The sequence below is a fragment of the Primulina huaijiensis genome, chromosome 6 (genome assembly GCF_012295235.1).
Source record: "Primulina huaijiensis isolate GDHJ02 chromosome 6, ASM1229523v2, whole genome shotgun sequence".
Classification (NCBI taxonomy): Eukaryota; Viridiplantae; Streptophyta; class Magnoliopsida; order Lamiales; family Gesneriaceae; genus Primulina; species Primulina huaijiensis.
Window position 1 is genome coordinate 16,792,659 of NC_133311.1, and position 22,379 is coordinate 16,815,037.

Genomic DNA, 22,379 nt, shown 5'->3' on the forward strand with positions numbered 1-22,379 from the left:
ATGGAATGAAACAAAAAATATTTAAAATTTTAAAATAGAAAATAGAAAAACATTTTTACCATATTATTGGGTATGCTTTCTTTGAAATACATGAAACATAACCATCGGATAGTCGTAATCGAATGGACGCTAGTAATTATCGGATTCGGCTATGTTTCAACCCGTGATGATCTGCACCACGGTCCACAAAACATGAGACTGAGTGCTCATGTTTTGAAGAGATGGATGGAAATCGCGTCGAATACAGATCAACTTATGTATCATAGAAAAATCCGAAAGAACCATATATATTTAGGTGTAACATATAAATTGTGTGTATGAAAGAACTTTAGTTTAGTTGTTTAACCATGGCATATCTCAGACATGTTAGTTATAATTAATGTCAAGGTATAATATCATGTTATGTTGTGAGTTAAACTAACCAAAGGTACTTCACTATCCATCCCTCCCCTAAAAAACATCATCAGGTCTCAAATTTTTCGATGCATCGAGCAGAAAATTTCGACTATAATTTCTGAAACAAATGTGAGAAAAAACTAAACATAAGATATTGTTATGGCACACGCATTGCGAGTGCATGATACGATAAGATTTTATTTTAAAGTAAACAGCTTAATTTCTATGTTCTCATACTTGCATGATGCTTCAACAACCATCTCAATAGATGTCTGTTAATACATTCTTACATATGTTTTTATATTCTGAAACACTAAGTCGGAAATTTGGATTACAGAATCAGATAGTCTTTTTGGTTTCCTCTGGAGCCAAATCATAAAATTATAAGATTATCTTATTTCATTCAAAATTTTGAGGTTTTCTGAAAACTATTCTAGAATTGTAATTTGTCATCTGGTCAAAATACTCTCCATTTAGTATACAGAAGCTGATTATATAATACAACTTCCATCATGCATAGCCTTGTCAAATGGTCAGTAGCAGTTCTTTGAGAAAATAGAGTATTCATTCATTGGTTTCGTTTACATATTTCGTTGGTTGATACTGAAGTCTAACGGGAGCACCAGATAGCATAATGTAACACTCAGTGACATAATACGAACTATATCCTAATCCCACTTTCCAGGATCGGATTACATGATAAAGATCTGTCTCATGCAAGACAGAAGGTATTCCACAAAGAACTAGCTAGATAGCACGTACTGGGCATGCAGATGAATGAGAAAGTATGTTAAGTTATTCACCTGGATCAACTTGACTTCACATGCACTTCGATGATGTCATTTTCCTCCATTCCGAGGCTATCAGGCATGGAGTTTGAACTAATTTTATCCCCATCGAACAAAATGACTATGTTATTCGCATCAAGCTTTATCCTGTCCGCATACATCTTGAAGAGTCGTTTCAATTTATCGTCCTACAAAAAGGTGGCAATATGTATAATCAGTAGGCAAGAGTTGCTGGAGGATCGGACCAATAGATGGTTGATCATTACAAAGTTAGCAGTAGAAAGTAGTGGCAATCAGCTGACTAAAATATTTATTACTTCTGCGTGCGATGTTGTGAAAAAAGATTAAAATTAATATTTAACATCTCCAGCTTAATTACATAAACACTTTTTAGCTCTTTGTACAATTTGAAGCCACCCAACAAAGTTTTTGGCCTATTTTAAACCGTAATTGTCAATATTGTGGCGAAAAGAGCAAGATGAAGTATAGCTTATGCTACATTCAATGTTTAAAGAAAAGAAAATTACATATTAAACAACACATGCATACATCTCCTTAGGTATAAAATTCTTTTCACAGCCACTTACTTATCATGTTATCCTAATTTCCTAATGGCATACACCTACCCGTCATCATCCTTTTCGCCCCAACTCTTTCAAACCTAATCTCTCTTCTTGGGCTTTTTAACTGTTTATCGCACATTTTCTAAAAATTTAATAGAATAAGGTAAAAAAAAATTTTTAACAAACTAATATCTCACGTCTCTTCAAGAGGCGTGACTTTCAAATTTTTTTTTAAAAAAAAACAAGTCACGCCATATGAGATGGCGTGACTTGCTTATTATTTTTTAAAAAAAACAAGTCACGCTCTTACATTTTTTTTAAAAAAAATAATAGTACAAGTGACATGTTTAAATTATTTCAGAGTTGAACGCCTCCGCACATGCATTAAAAGCTGCAATAACATAACTTTAATAATTTCGAATTCATTATAATATTATAAAATTTTCTCTATAAATTGAATACTTGATCGACTCATTTCATTCGCTCCTTTCATATTTTTCATCGGTAAGTTCTCGTAAATGTTTGAATTTATTTTTTCACTTCTTGCAAATTTTTAATAATTTGATTTTTTTTTGGTTTTGCAGGTTCATTTTAGTTTCAAATTATATTAAAGGTATGTATACTAACATAAATTATTATGTTAAATATAAAAGTTATAAATGAAATTATTATTAATGTTATACTAATTTTGTCGTGTTATTTAATTTTTTTTCAATTTTAATTATTAGGTGATTTTTTTAGTTATTACTAATTTTTGTAAAGAAATTTGAAAATCGTTCTGAGCCTTATTCATGAATAGGTATTTATAGATAAATCTGATTTTTTTATAAAGTTTTGATAAATTTTCATTATCATTATTATTATTTTTAAAAAATGTTTAAAAAATTTATGTTATATGCTATTTTTTTCNCAATTGAAAGTCACGTCTCTTGAAGAGGCGTGACACCCTTTTTTTAAAAAATAATAATAATAAGCAAGTCACGCCATCTCAGATGGCGTGACTTGATTTTTATTAAAAAAAATAAATTGAAAGTCACACCTCTTCAAGAGGCGTGACACATTAGTTTGTTAATTTTTTTTTACCTTATTTTATTATAATTTCACAAAATGTCCTGTAANGCGTGACACATTAGTTTGTTAATTTTTTTTTTACCTTATTTTATTATAATTTCACAAAATGTCCTGTAAACGGTTAAAAAACCCTCTCTTGCTCATATTTCCAACTTAATCTAATATTAAATATTAAACACCACATATGCAACAATTTTCACCATCCTCACAAACGTGAATTTTGTCCTAGATCTTCATACACCGCAACTACTTGTTTTTTTCAACTATCCATGCATCCTTTCTCCATGTCCAAACACCATCCACAACTTCAAACTTCTGAAATGGCAATCCAACCATAGGGTTGAAGTAAAAATCGCTAAAATGAGGGTTTTGTTAGTTGATTTGGTTTCTTGGAAAAGTCAAACGCAAGCCCTGTAAGTTTTCTAGGCAGCGCAATCGCCTGATTTCACTTGGGTTTCAAAACACTGGTATAGTTACACAAACTTTTTTATCAATGATAAAAAAATAGCTTGATTTAAAACTATAAACCACATACCATGTAAACCCGAAATTGCTTAAGCCCATCTTTGTACTGGATGGATATAACAAGTTTCCTTCTCTCATTAGGAGGTTCCAGTGTCTCCTTGGTTGCACTTTGTGGAGAACATTGTAACAAAGCATGAAGGGTTTTCCTCACAGATTCTTCAACATCTTGAACTAGTTCCTCAGCTGATTGGGCAAATGATACCAACTCTTGCTTTTTTAATAAAAAAGAGAATTTGATACCTTTAATGTTTCACGAATATAATGATAATCCAAAATCTTAAACTGAAACAAAATACAAAATGTCACTCTTTCTCCACGGAATTACAAGCAAAAGCATCATTATGATTAATAAAATGTGATATTAGTTCAGGATATAATAGTGAAAGACCATAATCGATTAGGAGAATAGCATAGCCATGGAAACCTTTTCAGTGTCTTTAAGTCAATAAAGAACCAAAATTTCATAAAACTCCATAGATCAAAGGAAAAAACGGGGCAATACACAATTAGAAACTTGAGATGCAAATAAAAGAGATTCTGTACATATTTGTATCCTATTTTAGGGATCCACAAGTGTACAGAAACTCCAACCTCACATTTGGAGACCTGCACAAAAATGTCAACACTCATAATTTTTTTTTCTCCCCCATAAAACCCAAAACAAGCCGCGAGAATGCATCATCAATTATCATGAAGACCAACATAGGCGCTGAATTTCAACCTCTTACTAGCATCATTTATACCTATATACATTACTTTCAATCTTAGATTAACTATAGTCAGAGTGTCAAAATCTGACACGACTCGAAAAAAAATTAGGTTTGAGTTGGGGTTCTCAAGTTCGGGCCAGATCAGGTCGGATCCGAAATTTGACCCGAAAAGGTAACAGGGTTCGGGTTAGGTTCGGTCAACCTGAAAGTTTTAATTTTTTTAAAAATATATATATAATTAATAAATATTACTTAAATTTTTATATATTGTATGTTTGAAAAAGAAATATATATTTATATAATAAATTTTCAATATTTAATAACTATTTTATACATTTTTTAATTTTTTAAACAAATGTTTATTTGTTTTAGTAAATACATTTTTAATTTTATAAAATTAGACATTCAAATTTAAATCATATATGAGAGATCTTGTTATTATGTGTTTAAATAAAAATATTATTATTATTTAATTATTTTTAAAAAAATAAAAAATAAATAAAATCGAAACCAATGAATGTATCAACCCAACCCACTCGAATTGACGCTCCTAACTGTAGTGTCACCATAGATTAAAACATACCCTGTCTCCAACAAGTTCTACATCCACAAAGACTATCAAAAATTTATAATCTCATTCATGAAACAACGAGTCAAACTAGATTTATCTCAAGACACCAATTTCAAGCTCCCCGAAGCTTCAAATCAAAAGCATACAATCATACATCAAGCTCGCAACGGTTGAAACAAAAGACATGTGTCATCTATTTAACTACTCTTCCATTAGTGCATATTGGCTTGTCGAGGGTAAAATAAGTTACCACTTAGAACTCTAGAAATTTGTATATATAAAACCTTCTCTGTGTACTTTTTTACACAATTGACTATTTGATTTCATCAAACTCGTATGATTCTTAGCACGAGAATACAACAGGTTCCCCCTAAACCCTTCACTTCAAACTACTACAACAAATGTTTCTTTTGTGTGTTTATTTTTTTCAAGGTTCAACTTTAAGAAAACCAAAGAGAAAATATAATGCATAAGTGCATGAACCCAGTACCCAACATTAAGTAGGTGAACATTTGAGGCAAGGACGAGCTTTAAACATGTGCACTGAGGTACTCCGCGTGTCTAAACTCTATCTAATCAAGCTGTACCTGAGTCCAAGTTTATCAATCTTCAGCAGACTTTGAAACAAATCCCACCAGAATGTGATCATACATGGAAAAGGGTGTAATAACACACTGACTCAAGTTCAACATATGGTGCTAGGGGCACAAACACACGACGACATATGAGCATATATGGTGGGGGCTCCAGATAGGAGAATGGAGGACGGGGCACGGGATACAAGGAGGAAATTATGTTGATTTTTTAAGCAATCTAGTGGTAGTCAATATGCGCAAAGTTTGGAGGTCGTTAAAATAAGATGGGATGAAAAAGTTCTACATTTGCATCTGTCACATTCAAATCCACTGCTTTCTTAGCGGCAAAAAATTCCCCATTTCAAACACATCACAACCAAACAAAAGTACACGAGAAGGAAAAAAATCAATGATTTCTCACAATGAGAGACTTTTTTAACTCAGCATCTGAAAACTTCCTCTTTTTCGAGAAAATCACAGGTGATGCATCCTCGCTTCCTTTGATCAAAACATAAAACTGAAATCATTAAAACAACACAAAATCGAAAGAGCAAAAGGGAATGTCAACACCGTCAGAACCCGACAGAATATAACAATACAACCGAAAAAATTATAATTACCATTTGAAATTAATTTGTATGATTTATTATATGAGGGTAGATTTGATATATTAAATAATTTGGTCTTTAATGTTGTTTAAAAAAGATCTAATAATCTTGGAATTGGATAAGTTCGGCAGAGGCATGATCTTCTCTATCTACTGAACGAGGAGTCTGATTTAAAATCGTTTGCCCTGCGTCCACCCCCATGCATATGCTCTAACATGAATCATGATTAAGTTAAACAACAAAAAATTTCCATCTTATAACTAAGTCAATATATTTAACTATCATGTAAACATTATAAATTATATTTAAATTAATATTATACTTAAATGACAAATATTAATATTAATATATTATATGCACTCAAGATGTATCACACGCTAGTAATAATAAAACTTGTGATGTTCTTACTCGCTACTTATTTCATGGACTATTTATACTGGACACCGTAATATTCTTTATATTAAAATACAGTTAAAACATTAAGTTATACTTAAATATGTTTAAAAATATTTGCAAAGTACTTTTCTTCTAAAATAAGGAATATTTGTTGATATTATAAAATTACACTAATACACTTAAAAATTGTTGTAATAGGACCAGAATTATATATAAAAAAAAGTATTCAGTTCGGTCTTAAACTAGGCTTCTTCTTCACTCTTTATTTGTAGTTGAGTTAAATAAAATACCCTATTTTCATAGGATAAAATCTAGCAATTCCAAAATTTAGTATAAAATTCGAATATAGCTTTTACGGTTGAGTTCAAGTTATCTTAAGACTCAAATCCATAATCTTTAACTTGATATCAGAGTTCAAACCCATCATCATATATTATATTGCCCTTATGAGCCACCCACTAATATCTTGTAAATTTCACGTTCCAGTTGTTCATTACTGGGCGTGAGATGAATGTGTTATGTTATCATATTGGCTATATTATGTATTTGAGATTTTTATATATGAATTTGGATAATCTGTTATTCGAACTAACTTTTGAGGTGAAATGATCTTAACAATGGGTTTCTCTGTAACCATCTACAAAGTTTATATACTTAGCATGTCTTTCGTGTAGTCTTATATTATACTCGGGGCAAAGCTTGCGCAAGTAATAAAATCGTTCTTTGCAATCAAAGAAAAGCAATATAGAATATAAAACTTACAATTATTCATAAGTTCAATGCCAAGAGAATTCAACATATAACTGAGCTACTTCAGCTACTTATGTTTGTAACAGGACCTTTAAACCAGTGCCTAGCACTGATAATCCAATAAGAAACTGTAAGAATAAATAGACCTCCAACTGCTACAGGAGTATAGTTGAGAGTTTCCGTGGTAATAGGGTAGGCGACCGGCAATGAGAAGAGAACAGATATTGTTGCCACCCACAAGATTGCAATCCAACCAACAATGTTCCCATATCTTCCCAAATTGAAAGGTCCGCGAACAAATGATTTTCGAGCCAAAGTCACTCTAAAAAATATTGGCAACGCATAGGCTATGTAGAGTCCAATTGTGGCTATTGAGACCATGGCTTGAAATGCTACTATGCTTCCAAGTGACTGCAAACATAAACAAAAAATCTTATGGTGTGCCACAAGGGTTAACCAGGGCCTAGTAGAACAGTCACCTCCTCCATCCTATCGCATTTTCTAATAAACATGAATATTTTTCCTATAGCATTCGTCATTTGTCATAAATTGTATTTTGCACCCCCATCCATTCCAGGCCCTGCAACTGGAGAGAACACACAACTAGTTGCAACTTGCAAGAGGGGTGTTGAAAAAGATTCTATAACATTTTTCCCATTTATGTGGGCTTTAATGAGTATTTTATTGTTATATTCGGCCAAGAGAGTCAGACCAACAATCCTTACGTCTGTATTTCTTGTACATTAAGGTGCACTAAAAGTATGTCCACGCGTATCTTAATGAGAAATTCTTAGAGAAAAAAAAGGTCAATCATACCGTCAATGCCATGCAAAACGCTATAATAGCTGATAACCAAACTGAATATACGGGTACTTCTTGCTTGTTTACTTGATGCCAAAGCTTTGACAACGGCATAGCACCGTCTCTCGAGAATGCATAAGCCATCCTGCAAAATCAATCCAGATTACGTTTGTTTAACAAAATCACTACTTCTGAATTCAAGAAAAGAGTATTTTTACCTGGAGTTGCTTGTAATTGAACTCATGCCACAGAAAAAAATGGCAACGGCTACTATAACAAGGCAAATAATTCCACCAATACCACTCCCATATCTACTCTTGAAAGCTTGGTAAAATATTTCAGCAATGGCATAACCACCGGCAGCATTTTCCGAGCTCAAAAGATTTGGGATTTTGGTTACTGCAAAAGTGATTCCGAGTATGTAGCCCCAACCAACGAGTATGGATATTCCAATTGAACTAATAATTCCCTTCGGCCCATTCTCATCAGCATTCTTGGTCTCCTCGGTCTGGATACCGAAATCATAACAAAATGGTTCAATAAGCAAAACATTTTTCTGGAACACGGAGATAGCAGCAGAGCAATTTGAAAAAAAAAGAAAAAAAATGATAATGCCTCACAAAGAAACATCTTCTGAATTTTTTTTACCATATCTAACAATGAAAAATCTACATCAAAATGTGTGATACCTATTCAAGCTGCATGTCACCACAAACATTTGTTCCGTCAAGACAAAACAGCCCAATTTAAGTGACTAATTTCAGATACATTTCAAGATCGAGTAATCCAAGTATTGAAATGAGATACGTAAAACTTTTTAATCATTGGTTACTCCCCCACACGTGAAGGATATCATTTTTTTATGGAGCTTTGCACATGAAACTTTTTTTCCTGTGCACCTTAAAACTCGAACCATTGCCTCCCCAAAGCCTGGTTCTGATACATCATTGAATTTAAAGAATGACAACTTCATCAAATTTTTAAGCTATTAGAGATGTGAGACAATCATGTGTCCATGACAAGAAGTCAAGTATCTAGATAACCACAACTCAAAATGGTTTTAGTGGAGACATATTATCAGTATTTCGAATAAGCTAGCAATGAAACTCACCATATGTGCAGATGCATCATATCCCGTTAGCGTATATTGACTCATGAGAAGTCCAAGAACAAATATGTACAGTTTACTGTTGATTCCTTCCCCATTATCTGCGTTGAAATGAGTAAAGACAAACTTGGCACTGGCTTTCTCAGTTGCAACCAAGGGAATGAGGATCATAAGAACAAAAACACCTGAAAGTACGAAAGAATACAGATACCTGTAAATTACTTACTAAATATCAATATTAAGTTTTTCACGATTTTCATTACCTAACACGTTCCATGCAGCTGCAAGCTGTCCAAAGAAGGATAACCAAGAGATAGGAAGACTGTTTAAGATAGCATGTAAGAACAGAATTACACCATGGATTAAGATGACTACATATTTAGAAGCCTCGTATCCTCCTCTGTTCTTTCCACCTGTGCTGAGGAGAATTATTACCTGAATCAACTGGGCTAGTGAATAATCTACACTTGTTGTAACAGCCCACTGCAAAAGAAAAAATATTAGGAATGATTAACAAACTATCAAGGAACTTTGAGATGTAAAATGAAAGTGCTTAAGATTACCTGTCCAACAATATTGAACCTGCAAAATAATGAAAAATTCATTCAGGATTATACCAAATATGAAGTATAAATTTCCCTTAAACATGAGCAACATGAGAAACTCAACTATAAGTCTTAAGTATCATAATTAAAGCTCAATGTAGACAGCTAAACTTTCTTTGCAATACATATACTTAAATCTTATTATATGCCTAAATATTTATTAATTAAAATTAAAATGGACAATGATCTATCATCCTCAGTGCAAACAACTACCTAGGATATACAAATAAGAAGTTCAATCAATTAGTTTCAAAGAAAAAAAAGTTCAATCAAGCTAATGATCCCAGCAATAATATAATGCTGCAAAGAACAATCTCGAAGATGTGGTTGATGCGAGTTAAATGATGAAATTAATAATAACAAAATCCAAGCTAACACAACTGTTGAACTTTGATGTGATGCATCTTATAGAAAATTTATGCATGTAAGCAAATAATGAAAAAATGAGACACGAGAAATTTACGTGGTTTGGCAATTTGCCTATGTCCAAGGGGTGAATATTGTTCAAGACCATATATATAATTCACAAGGATTTAATCCAATCGATGTGGGACGTATAACACATCCCCTCGCGTCATGAATGAACAACTGGAGCGTGAAATTTACAAGATATTATTGGGTGGCCCATAAGATAGTCCAACGCATAACGTGTTAGAGTAGGTGCCCAGCAAGCCAACTTGTAGCTCGGGTTTTTTATTGATTCTAATGTAAAACAATCTTTATTTTAATAATATTTTACGATTTCATTCGATTATAGCATTACACTTTATTTGTATACCCATGCAAGCTGCATAGATAAAGTCCTTGAATATACAATGGGTATCATGAGGTCTGCGTCACAACGTATGATCATGGAACTCATTAGGAAGTGTACCGTAAATTCTAAACAGGTTCCTAGTCGATTCAGCCGCCTAAAACAAGGATAAAGATCGCTCGAGCTTGAGACTAGCATTTGCGGTGTAAACGCTATGTTTCATTGACAAGAGCATGTAGATGTTCATTCACACAGATGGATGATCATGTGATGATACATTGAACAACCCTCCCTCGAACTGTCCAAGTGGTTCTCGCTTATCGAGTGGAATAGTCCGCAGTTATGGTTGTACACCATTAGTCCTTTGACCCGGGACACCGTAGAGGCTATACGTACTAGCATGCACTTTGATCCGTTTACCGACTCCATTGAGGGTCATCAGGTGGTGAGGTTGGGTGTAGATTCGAAATACATAGGAGCAAATACATTGTAGTCGGGGATTCATCGTTCGCCTACGGGTGAAGATATCCTATGTGATCTGATGAGTTAATAGTGCAAGGAGTCTCTGGCCAGAGCAAGAAATGTGCTTTAGGGAAAGGTGTTTTCCTACTTGCACATACTATGCCATTATTAGTATCAAATATAAATCGCATCGTTATCGAATTCATATGCAGCTCTCGATATACCAATGGTTGCAGATTCGATCGAGATATATGTGTTGAAAGAACCGTACTGTACGCTAACCATGACTAAAGATTCTTGCAGGCACTATCAGTGATACCTAGGGGATCATGGGGCGATGCCACTAGACGCTCTTACCATGATCCGATGGGTGCAATCAGAAATGAGTTATGACATTCTTAATCAAGAAGTTGATGAAAAGAATGGGGTTAAGTAGGGTAAACCCGAATAAGAATAAATATTATTCTGAATCCCATGGTGATGTGAACCCACGGCTAGCTGTATCTCTGAACCATTTAGGGTCACACAAGCATCGGATTCTGAGTTCCCGTTGATATAGTCAAATTTCAAGGAGTTGGAATTTGACGACTATAGTTTGATGGAGATTAAACAAGAAGCTTATAAAGGAGTTTATAAGCTGATTTCATAGGATGGAAGAAATGAAAATTAGCATGACTGCTCAATAAGGAAGAAGAGTGGAACTGCCTGTTTTGTAAAAGAGTTTACTAAAAATGGTAGGCGCCCAATATGGTAAGTGAAAATTTTGATCTTCGAAATTTTCATTTTTCATTATATGAACAAGATTTATATCCTTAGTACATCGGCGCTCTCGGTTCGTCGATAGAGATTATAATGAGTTCGGAATCTTTTATTTAGTGAATTGAGAATTTACTGATTAAATGATTGTACTAGTAGTAGTGACTACTAACATTTACAAATTCCCATACGTATTCTAGATGAGTCTAGAATTAAATTAACGTATGAGTTAATTATATAAATTAAATAATGGTTATTTAATTTAAATAATAAATATATATATATATACATTTTATATGGTGATATAAAATATATGTATATATATATATGATATTAATATATCATGTATTATCAAAAGTTGATAAATTTGTTATATATTAATAAGGCAAAAACTTGCGTGAGACGGTCTCACGGATCGTATTTGTGAGACGGATCTCTTATTTGGGTCATCCATGAAAAAGTATTACTTTTTATGCTAAGAGTATTACTTTTTATCGTGAATATGGGTAGGGTTGACCCGTTTCACAGATTAAGATCCATGAGACGGTCTCATGTGAGACCCACTCTATTAATAATATGATAATTTAATTATAATGAAAATATAGAGTCCTTGTGGAGAGGAAATTCTAATTAGATTATGAGTCTCACTCTATAAATATACCATAAGAGGACATAATTCAAGAGAGAATTTTTTCCCTAAAAATTCACACAATTCCTTCCCCGAATTGAAAAAGACAACTCACGGCTAAGCTTGAATTGGAAGCAAATCAAGCCATGTAATTTTTGAATTATTGACTTCATTAGTTTCCTTAATAATTGATTAAGAATCAATTAAGATTCTAACAAAGAATCACTCGTCCGCTTGATGGAGTTGGTAGAAAAAATGTTTGGCCACTTTGAAAATGTGAAAAAAAAATTTGGCCGCAAGTTTCTTCCTTGTGACGCGTCATGTCGTCGCTACACCGATTTCGGATTTAGGAAATTCGGACGTCCCAGTCTCAACGAAGAAATTGTTTGCGATTTCTAGTGCAATCCAAGCAAGGAACAAAGTCTTCAATCATGGACCTGATTAGATGATCAAAGAGGAGAGGAGAGCCGTTCGTAGGGATTTACAAGAAGGACTATCTCCGTATAAAAACCGGAATGATTTGGAGTCCAAGCGTTAAGAACACAAAGGTATAATTCTAGACGCCCTATGAATGTTTTAAAACACACGACGCCCAAGAAAAATTTTAAATTTCCGCTGCGTTAACGATAGGCATGTACTCTCATATCATCTTAAGATTGAGACTTAAACCTAACTCGATCCAAAAACTAGCTCAATGGAAGAGGATTCTCCAAATTCGTATAGTCAATTGTCAAGTATTTAATCTAATCTAGGTGAGACATATAACACAGTCATATGATAAGACATCCAATAAAGTAAAAACGGGCATATTTTTTACCTGCAGCAACTACAAGTCAACCACCTCAAACCACAAGAACCCATAATTATTGCAGTAATGTGAGAAAAATGACACATGAACAAAAATGATTCGATTAAAGTTGGATACCAGTTGATACCTAAAAACGGAACAAAAGTTAAATTACCATCCAGTGATCCATGAGGCAAAAGGTGCCCAACCAGGGCCGGCAAGCATTGCACTCCAATAATAGAGGCCCCCAGAAGTAGGATAAGAAGAACAAATTTCGGCCATGGATAAACCAACACTCATGGTGAAACCACCCACAATCAGCCATCCATAAACAATTGAAACCGGCCCACCAAAATTCAAGCCCGTATTATACAGTGTTGTCACACCAGTGAGCACTGAGATTATGGAAAATGAAAAGGCAAAGTTCGACAACACTCTGCACTTCCCAAGACAAAACCCACAAAAAATCCATTAAAAAAAATAAAATTAGTGGACGAAGAAATCAAGAAAATCATAAACAAGAAGAAATAATTTCTTGTGTCGGATTGGAAACAAGGAAAAATTTACGAGAGGTCACGCTTGAGTTCTTGTTTGTATCCAAGCTCGTGTAAACGTGCATGGCCTGAATCAGCATAATCATGGGGTTGTGGTGGAACATGTGATGGAATAATAGGCTGGTCATCATTCTTTCCTCCCCGCTCCCACTCCCACCCCATTTTCTCCTTCCCCGAGTGTTTTCTACGTACCCTTCCTGAGAGAGAGAGAGAGAGAGATGGATACCGATGCGATGCTCTTACAACAAATGAACTGAATCACACTCGAATCCAAATCTCTCTCCCTATTTTCTACGAATGAATATTCCAAAGATTACTTTCCTTCTCAAGATCAAGTCAAATGGTATAGTCCATATCGGTGATTAGGTGGCAATCTTGCAAGAAAGTTATTATTTTGCGTGTGTGTATGTGTGTTCTGAGGTTAGAAAGCAAGCTATGTCAAGCTAGGGAGGCGAGCGGAAGAGCGAGGAAAGGGAACTCTGTTTGAATGGGACTTTCAGTGGTCGGCTCTTGCATGGCCGTTAAATATCCTTGAAGTTGGGATGCGTGAACGTACACGCATGTTATTTTATTTTAATTTTTTATCACTATATAAATTTAAGATATTTGTATCATGTGAACTACGTTGTTGAGACATGACAAATATTGTTTTTTTATTCTAATTTAGTATACTTTCACAATTAATATATACTATAATATCTGACGAAATTTAAATTTTGTAGTTGAATGATATTTATTTTTATTTATTAATGTTGTCCGTATCAATATGAGTCTAAAATTGCAAAGTCAATCATACAAAAGTCGTTAGTCTTGAAGTATTCAAAATTGAGTGGGTGAGATTTCCTTTTCACATATTTTTTTGTGTTATGTACTATGAATAAGCAAGGTTATTTTTTGTATATGTGATATAACATATATATTTTGGAGTAGGTCTATTGTGAGACGGTCTCAAGAATCTTTATATGTAAGACGGGTCAAAATCCAATCAATATTCACAATAAAAAGTAATACTTTTAGTATAAAAAATAATATTTTTTCATAGATAACACAAATAAGATATTTGTCTCACAAAATACGACCCGTGAGACCGTCTCACACAAATCTTTACCTATATTTTGCATACCAAAGTTATTTTTGTGTGATTCGTCACTTAACATGTAATCTATTAAATTCAGGTAGATTTTATAGTTAAGTTTATTGTTATTATTATCATAATTCATAGCCTATAAATTAGGTTTTAAAGTTTTTCTTTTGAAACAAAATTAGGTTTTAGAGTTAATTTGCTCATTTAATGATTATTTCCTTGACCAGAGATAAATGGTTGCATTCGTACTAATTAATATCTTTGTTAAAGTTTTCCTTTTGGATCAACTTTTAGTCCAGGGATTTTTGTATGATTGAGTCTTGAACTCAGTTTCGAATAAGAGATATCATTTCAAATTTAGGATATTAGTGTCAGATGGACCATGAATCATTGACGTTAGGCCTTTCTGACACCGCACATATTTTTCCAATTTACAATTTGTTGTGCTATGATATAACTATTTATATTAGTACTTAAAAGTACTTGAACCAAACGGTACCAAATAGTATAACTCAAACCTCCATATGAAAGAGAGTGTCAAAACTACTATGATAAGATAATCATTTTATCGATAATAAAGTATAAATATTACATGTATGAAAATGAAGTAGTGCTCGATATTTGATGTTAAATACATTGTATATGATAAGTAGATCAATAAAGTACCTAGTAGCCAGCTATCACGTAATTATGATTAATGGAATATTATTTGATAATCTTTAAATTAAATTTATAAAATTGGTCACACTTGATCTAGAGTTACTTTTNTCCCTCGATATTGAGACACTACAATTTATTGGTTAATTGATATTTACAGGCCAGGTGTTTGGAGAAGGCAGAATATCATAGTCAATATAAATCTTTTATATTATATGGTCAAATCTTTTATATTATACGATAGTTGGTAAAGGACCATCAATATTGTCACGGTATTCTTTTATAAAGCACGCAAATTTTAAAAATAATAATACAAAATTATCAAATATCAACAAAACTGCCAATATAATTTGGTCTTCTACGTCCGCTAACTTTGATATTTCAACAATTTTAGTCTTGGTATGGACGTGACACATATGCGTGCATATATGTGGTTCCGACATCACGTTGATTAATATAGTGTCATATCAATATTTCTTTATTAAAAACAACTAAAATTTCTAAAAATCAAAAGAAACGAGACTAAGAATGAATTTGGTCAATAGGAGAATCAAAATTACAAATAAACAAATATATATGACCAACATCATAGTTTCCCTAAATATAATTCTAATCAACTGTGAAAATTAAGTGAAACCCGTCTCCAAAATTCTCAATTTTAATGTAGTCTTCCAATATCTTACACAACTATTATTCGACACACAAAAATATTCTACACAAATATTACATGAAACAAAAGATATCACACACGAAAAACAAATTATATGTGAACAAGAAGTGAATAGTATGCACAGAATTACAAATAACCTATTCAAACAGAAGCATCAATAATAATTCTAAAAAAAAACACACAATCGTCAAGCACACAATTGACTCAAAAAAAGAAGATGAAGAAGAAGAAACTTAATTACCAGCCAGTAATCCAAGATGCGAATGGGCCCCATTTAGTTCCGCAAAGCTTCGCGCTCCAAAAATAGAGGCCGCCAGAAGTTGGGTAGGCAGAGCAGATCTCAGCCAAGGATAGGCCTACGATGAAGGTGAACAAGCCCACGATCGGCCACCCGTATACCATTGTCACGGGACCACCAAAAGATAGTCCCTGGTTGTATAATGTTGTTATCCCAGTGACAACTGATATTATCGAGAAAGTCACAGAAAAGTTTGCCACTGCCCTGTTCCAACAACAAGTCAAAGAAAATTAAGGTCTTTGTTTCTGGGCACAGATGGAAATGGTGATATTGAATCTAGTGCTTACGAGAGGGTGCGGCTGAGTTCTTGCTTGTAACCCAGCTGGTTCAGTCGCCGGCAGTCGTCGGAACCCGGCAGCGGATGATAATGATACGGAGCCGTGGCAACCTCCACCGCCACCGCCGGAGTTTCCATGATCATAATAGACAATTATTTGAACCACCAAACAATCAACGTTCGGTTGTTTAATGCAAAGTATCGGAGATGAAAGGGGTTGCTGTGTTTTCCTAATTTAATATGGTTGAGAATTTGTGATTCTGATGTACAACTGGGATGAACACAATTATTTATTATAACTTGAGTATATTAGATTTTTACACGTCATATAGTCAACTTATTAATATCTCTGTTAAAAAAAATAATATTTTTAATATAAAAATAATATTTTATTCTAAATACCACGTATCAAAAAATATTATTTATAACCTAACAAACAAAAAAATGATATTTTTACAATAAAATAATTTCATACGTATAAAAAAAATAATTTTCATGGATCGAATCGAGTTTAAAATCCATCTCATAAATTTTATCCGTAAGACAATTTCACCAAAGTTTTTTATGTTTGAATTGAATTTTCTATATCACGGGTAATTTTTGAATGTATATAATATCTCAATTATTTGTTTCTTTAATTATTTTTGTTCGTATCTTTCTTTATTGCAAGATTATTGCTCTGTAAAATCGCTTCTAATAATTTATTTGCCTTTATCGTTAAAATTATTGGCCATACTCTTATAATCTTACTACTACTCCATTATTAATTCATAATACAATAAAAAGTTAGTACTTAGTAGTCAACGATGTGCCAAAATGTTTTTATTATTATTATAGGTCTCATCTGAAACAATTTCATGGATTTATTTTTATGGATCATATGATATATGATATATTTCTCACAAAATTGACCTGTGAGACAGTCTCATAGAAGTTTTGAATCATATATATGTATAATTCTCCATGCGATTATATTGTGACTACAAAAAAATTATGATATATTTACTTATGCGACATTACAATCTTAAATTCGAGATCCAAATGAAATAATTCCCTCTCTCAACTAAAAAAAAAAATTTAAAAACTACAAAATTAATGATTTTATTGAGTTAATACATTCGATTTCGTAATACTTGGTTCGGTTCGGTTCGAGGTTTCATCCAAAACCAAATCAATCCAATTTTTCGCCAACTGACTTATTCCAACACACGAGTTTTAATCCAAAAACGAACCAAACCTTTTATCTACATTTTGAATTTTTATATCGTATACATAATATAAAAATTTATTATAAAACCCATTTTTAAATTTTTAAATTTTATTACAAAATTTATATTTTTAAAAAAATTATTTTACTTAAAAAAATTAATATCGTCTACGCTAAATAAAAAGAAACACATTAAAAAAAACCCATTAATTAGATTCAAATGTATGTAGTACAGAAAACTATACACTAGGCTCACTCACGTACGTACCCCAAACAACAAATATTCTTGTAAAAAAAACATTTATGATCTTGTTAACTTCGTCCATGCTCCATAGCTTCAACCGTGGAGTCTAAACGCGGATCCTCGACACCTCTGACCATCACAGATGGCTGTTGGTTCATTCCTTGCATGCCAACCCCGTTCCCAGAAACAACCGGCTGAGAGTTGGCACGAGATAGCTCCAATGCTCGGAAATAAGCGTGAGTCCCCCATCCTGTCATACAAAGAAAATCAGAAGAGAACATTTACCTGGATACTTTTTCACCGAGCTTTCTTATATCATTACTCTGACATAATCAAATTTGATATTCGAGCATTACCATCTACACAACACTGCCAGAGCAAAATCCATGGGGTGCCCTTTCCAAATATTTATGCATAGATAACATTAGCATTAAGTATCTAGAAAGAATGGTCTCCTGCGCTTTTTCGAGACTCTTTAAATAAGGGAACACATCTCTGGGCGCCATTGAATATAACAAAATGTAAACTGTGATTTCAAATCAATTTTAGACCTTTCTGTATGTGTTGATTTCATAAGCTTGAATCATAAAGCTCAACCAGAATTAAGATTGATGGAGAAAATAAATCAAACCACGTCATGGCGTTTTCGGGCAAACTCGAATATTATTAAATTCATATTTGAAATTATTTAACTCAAGCCAAGGAAGCTTGAACATGTACAGTATTTTTTTCAAACCAAATTTGAGCCGAAATTATTTAGTCATAATTTAGTTCATGAGCCACTCAGGAACGTTAATAGTTAAAGCTCAACTCAAACAAAGAAAGATTGAATCCGAACTTTAAGTCTAACCAAGTTAGAGCCCTAGAGCCCAAAATAGTATATTTTTTGAGCTTCAAGCCGACCAAAAAAATTCCGTCTCGAACTCGGATATGAATATAATGACTAGTATTAAGCTCAATAGGGCTTGTTCGCACCTGCACTTAACATATAATTTCACAATGTCGAGTATATGAATCCCCAAATTATTTAGCATTATAAAATTCTAACACATTAAGGATAAAATAGTGATTTGGAGTTTCACATGATGGCTCTTTTTATCTCAACCATAAAGAAACCAACCATAAAATATATACTTCTAAGTTTCACCATTTCAATCATAAATCCACCTAATACACAACACGGAAATATCAATTTATGACATCCAAACAATTAATACCAATGATATGTGTGTCTTACTTACCTTCTGTCATGTGGTAAGGAGCTGGGAAAAATTGCAGGTAGCAAAATGTAGCGACTACAAGACCTGAAACAACTCATATACACAAATTGAACGAAATAATGAGTCATTACCAAGTGTACTTAAAGTGATTAACTTCGTTTATGTAGAATAGAAAGTACCTAGAAGACCCCCAGCAAACACATCTTGCCAGTGATGCCAGTAATCATCAACACGGGAAACACCAACAAGAGCTGCGGCAAGAAGAGGAAGAAAAACGATACACAGTTTTGCCACATGCCCCTTTCGATCAAAGCATTTGATTTTTCCGGCCAAGTATAACGATAGAAAACCCAGACCTGCAAATGACCCTGCAAAATATCCCAAACTCTATGAATTACTGGTCAACCATAATCATCTAAGATAAAGAAAACCAGGACGGCATATTTGTATATTGTAGAACGATTTCACCATATGATAAGACTTCGGTAAAAATAATTCAATGAATCGCAAGCAAACTCTCCAAGGCTTACAAATGCAAAGACTAAACATACCAATACGACATCAAATAAAACAGGTCATCAATTGAGAAAGAAGAGGTTGCCACACATGGGGATAAAAGAGGTGTTTAATTTTCAATACAGGATTTACATGATTTAGACATTAAAGCGTCCTACCAGCGGCACAATCTCCAGATGGCTAAAACTTTTACTAATTTTTCTTAGTTCGGAATACAATCATCAGTGTCTCTTTATAGGAGTTAAATCTGATAGGGACTTATATTAAAATAAGAACAAGCGCGCAATAAAAATATCATAATTTGATGGTACAAAATCTGGCTATTTAATACGTTCTTTGATTTGTAATAAAAAGAAAGGAAGCTACTTTTCCAGTTGCATAAATCCTGCAGATAAGTACCATCACAAAGCAAAAGGCAGCTTACATGAAGTATGCCCACTTGGAAAACTCTTGTGCCCCTCTTTTATATCACTGTCTTTACCATGGCATACCACATCACCCCAACGATCGTATTTCTGAAACGTGAAACATGTACTTATATGGTTAGATTAAAAAAAATAAGTTCATAGCAAAGAAATTTAAAATTCCTTGACATGTATAATCCACCAAAAAAACAAATCACTTAGAATGATTAATTTAAATAACTCCATGATCAGAAATAAAAAAGACATACATCCTGCCCATCAGGAAAACAGCGCCAAAAAAAATCAGGCCGTGGTCGGCCAACCGCGTCTTTTATCGCATCAGTGAGGACACCAGTTATCAGTACAGCAAACAAGAGTCCTGAAGTTCGACATTTAATTTCATTGTCAGCTAATCTTGCTCTTTGTGTGCATAAACAAAACATAAACCCTTTGCATTATGATTCACTAAAGATTAAAGAATACAGGAGAAACTTTAAGATACCTAATATACTATGGTGCAAATCATAGACGTCCCTTCTCCGAAGATAGTAGAGAACGAAAATGACAATTGGAAGCAACACGGCGTACAGCTAATCACAAAATAAAGAAAAATGATATTTGTAAATACATCTATGAAAGCAATTATTTATGCTACTAGAGATACAATGATCAGAAACTTCGAGAAAAAATTAAGAAAATATCACTAAAAAAGTAAAAACACATTAATTTCAGTGAGAACAAAGTGTATTATATCTAGAAAAAAGATTCTCACAGGAACTGCCCAAACGGGTACTGTGTTGTCTTTCATAGGATACTTAAGATCTTCCATCATGCCTTGTCCAACAAAACGGTAAAAAGGGTGAATTATGTTCAGAATGACCTCTATGCCTACAAGCAGTATCAATATAAGCCAGTCATGCTTGTGGTTCCTTGTAAGCTCTGCCCCGTGAGACTTGATGGTGTGTCGGAATCCAAACTCTAAGTCGTCAGTTCTTGCCTGTTAGTTTGAATTCAAACTGTATGAAGTTTATGTTGAAACTTTTGCAATACGATAGATCCACTTAAGCTCGTGTGCAGAGGGAAAAAACAATAACTGAATATCAAGTATTTAGCAGCTAAAAGTTGTGTGTGTGTGTCACCTTTAAACTTTTATGATACTGACAACAGGCAAGCCTAAAAAGTCGTGACATATTAGCTCCGTACGCCTTTTTCTTTAGAATGGAGATTTATCTTGTCATATAAGTTAGAATATATCAATATTTTACAGCTATACGCTTTGAAGGTTTGCCAATTGGAAACTGCATTTGGTATATAACGTTTATGGAAGACGATACTAAGACAAAAGTTTTTGAAGCTTTGCCATCATACTCAAGCAATACAATTTTTCAATCGTATTGCTTAATTAAGAAATCCTAATTCATTATTCATGAACAAAACATCAAACTGATGAAAATAAACCAGATTTCTTGGCAAATCTATCATGTATGAAAATCAAGTACCCAATTTGCTAAAACTGAAAAATGTACCAGCACGTACATTCCAAATCAAAGTTTCTACAAAGATACCTTGTGGATGAATGAAAAGTAATCCTTGTTAAAAATTTAAAAATAATTCAACTTAAACATATTATCCTTCTTTATGCATGAAATATAAACCGTGACCTCGTTATACACCATTATGGAATGGAAGATCTAAAAGTGCACTGGTGGGAAAGCCTAAAACCTGCTCAAAAAGTAACACAATTTGTAATTTGAAATGGAAACTTTATAACTAATCAAATGACGGAGGAGTTGTACTTTTTTCCAGAAGGTACCAAATTCTTCTCCATGCAATCCAAAGATATGGGTACTCTACCGAGATGATGATGATACCTAAAAGCTAAATTATAATTTAATACGGAAGGGAAACAAGCCAAATGAGGCAAATTGCAGCACAGATTAACAAGTCAATAACCCAAGCTACTTTAAATTATAATTTACAGATACCCCACAACTTAAGAAAGTTCATTATTTTATCCAAGGCTCTTAAATCTCAACAACTTCTATTGCGAAAATATTCTAAATCGAATCAATAAGAAGAGGCACCGCGGAAGGGGGAAAAAACCAAAAACCTGAAACATGTTCCTGAAATTCGGCTGCGGACATAAAGAGATCGCATCTCTCCAACCCATTTGCAGACAAAGCCAAACAAACCTGCACCCAATCACTGGTTCTCAAATTCAAAGCAAAAAACAGCCCAAGAACGAAAAAGGGTCGAATTTAGTCAGAAAACAATGAATTAAAATGATGAATAAATACAAGAAGCACGAAGATTATGGCCCAGATAAAAAAATGCACCCACCCTTTTCTCTTACAAATTATAATGAATGGAGACCAGGAAAAAGGCAAATATGAG

At 33.4% G+C, this 22,379-nt stretch overlaps 3 protein-coding genes across 5 annotated transcripts; all 3 read right to left on the reverse strand.

Moving 5' to 3' along the window:
• Nucleotides 1–870: 870 nt before the first annotated feature.
• LOC140979139 (small ubiquitin-related modifier 2-like) lies at nucleotides 871–4,080 on the reverse strand. Its single transcript, XM_073444484.1, has 3 exons — nucleotides 4,065–4,080; nucleotides 3,354–3,583; nucleotides 871–1,372 (listed from the first exon to the last, which is right to left on the reverse strand). Exons 1-3 carry the CDS (start codon nucleotides 4,078–4,080, stop codon nucleotides 1,205–1,207), a joined length of 414 nt encoding a protein of 137 aa, XP_073300585.1. The 3' UTR covers nucleotides 871–1,204.
• A 2,852-nt stretch (nucleotides 4,081–6,932) lies between these two features.
• On the reverse strand, nucleotides 6,933–16,665 carry LOC140979801 (amino-acid permease BAT1 homolog). 2 transcript variants are annotated; one of them, XM_073445376.1, is made up of 8 exons: nucleotides 16,405–16,665; nucleotides 16,061–16,321; nucleotides 9,426–9,444; nucleotides 9,126–9,345; nucleotides 8,866–9,047; nucleotides 7,973–8,262; nucleotides 7,770–7,899; nucleotides 6,933–7,364 (listed from the first exon to the last, which is right to left on the reverse strand). In XM_073445376.1, the coding sequence occupies exons 1-8, from the start codon at nucleotides 16,536–16,538 to the stop codon at nucleotides 7,017–7,019; spliced, it is 1,584 nt and encodes a 527-aa protein (XP_073301477.1). In that variant the 5' UTR covers nucleotides 16,539–16,665; the 3' UTR covers nucleotides 6,933–7,016. The 2 variants fall into 2 exon arrangements, with proteins under 2 accessions (XP_073301477.1, XP_073301476.1); XM_073445375.1 differs by lacking the exons at nucleotides 16,061–16,321; nucleotides 16,405–16,665 and adding exons at nucleotides 13,030–13,290; nucleotides 13,422–14,008.
• Nucleotides 16,666–17,767: 1,102 nt separating this feature from the next.
• LOC140979769 (lipid phosphate phosphatase 2-like) lies at nucleotides 17,768–22,379 on the reverse strand. Of its 2 annotated transcripts, XM_073445327.1 has the most exons (9): nucleotides 22,283–22,379; nucleotides 22,096–22,177; nucleotides 20,758–20,982; nucleotides 20,488–20,575; nucleotides 20,255–20,364; nucleotides 20,006–20,096; nucleotides 19,245–19,433; nucleotides 19,087–19,149; nucleotides 17,768–18,095 (listed from the first exon to the last, which is right to left on the reverse strand). In XM_073445327.1, the coding sequence occupies exons 2-9, from the start codon at nucleotides 22,153–22,155 to the stop codon at nucleotides 17,914–17,916; spliced, it is 1,008 nt and encodes a 335-aa protein (XP_073301428.1). In that variant the 5' UTR covers nucleotides 22,156–22,177; nucleotides 22,283–22,379; the 3' UTR covers nucleotides 17,768–17,913. The 2 variants fall into 2 exon arrangements, with proteins under 2 accessions (XP_073301428.1, XP_073301427.1); XM_073445326.1 differs by having other exon boundaries at nucleotides 22,096–22,346.

Coding starts and splice junctions, on each gene's coding strand:
- LOC140979801 (XM_073445375.1), bottom strand. CDS start 13,570: ATGGGGTGGGAGTGGGAGCGGGGAGGAAAGAATGATGACCAGCCTATT. Junction 9,048..9,125: donor AGCTGCATGGAACGTGTTAG/GTAATGAAAATC, acceptor TCGTACTTTCAG/GTGTTTTTGTTCTTATGATC. Junction 7,900..7,972: donor TCAATTACAAGCAACTCCAG/GTAAAAATACTC, acceptor TTGATTTTGCAG/GATGGCTTATGCATTCTCGA.
- LOC140979139 (XM_073444484.1), bottom strand. Junction 1,373..3,353: donor AGCAATTTCGGGTTTACATG/GTATGTGGTTTA, acceptor ACCTTTTTGTAG/GACGATAAATTGAAACGACT.
- LOC140979769 (XM_073445327.1), bottom strand. CDS start 22,155: ATGGGTTGGAGAGATGCGATCTCTTTATGTCCGCAGCCGAATTTCAGG. Junction 20,983..22,095: donor ATTTCAGGAACATGTTTCAG/GTTTTTGGTTTT, acceptor TCAAACTAACAG/GCAAGAACTGACGACTTAGA. Junction 20,576..20,757: donor TACCCGTTTGGGCAGTTCCT/GTGAGAATCTTT, acceptor TTTTGTGATTAG/CTGTACGCCGTGTTGCTTCC.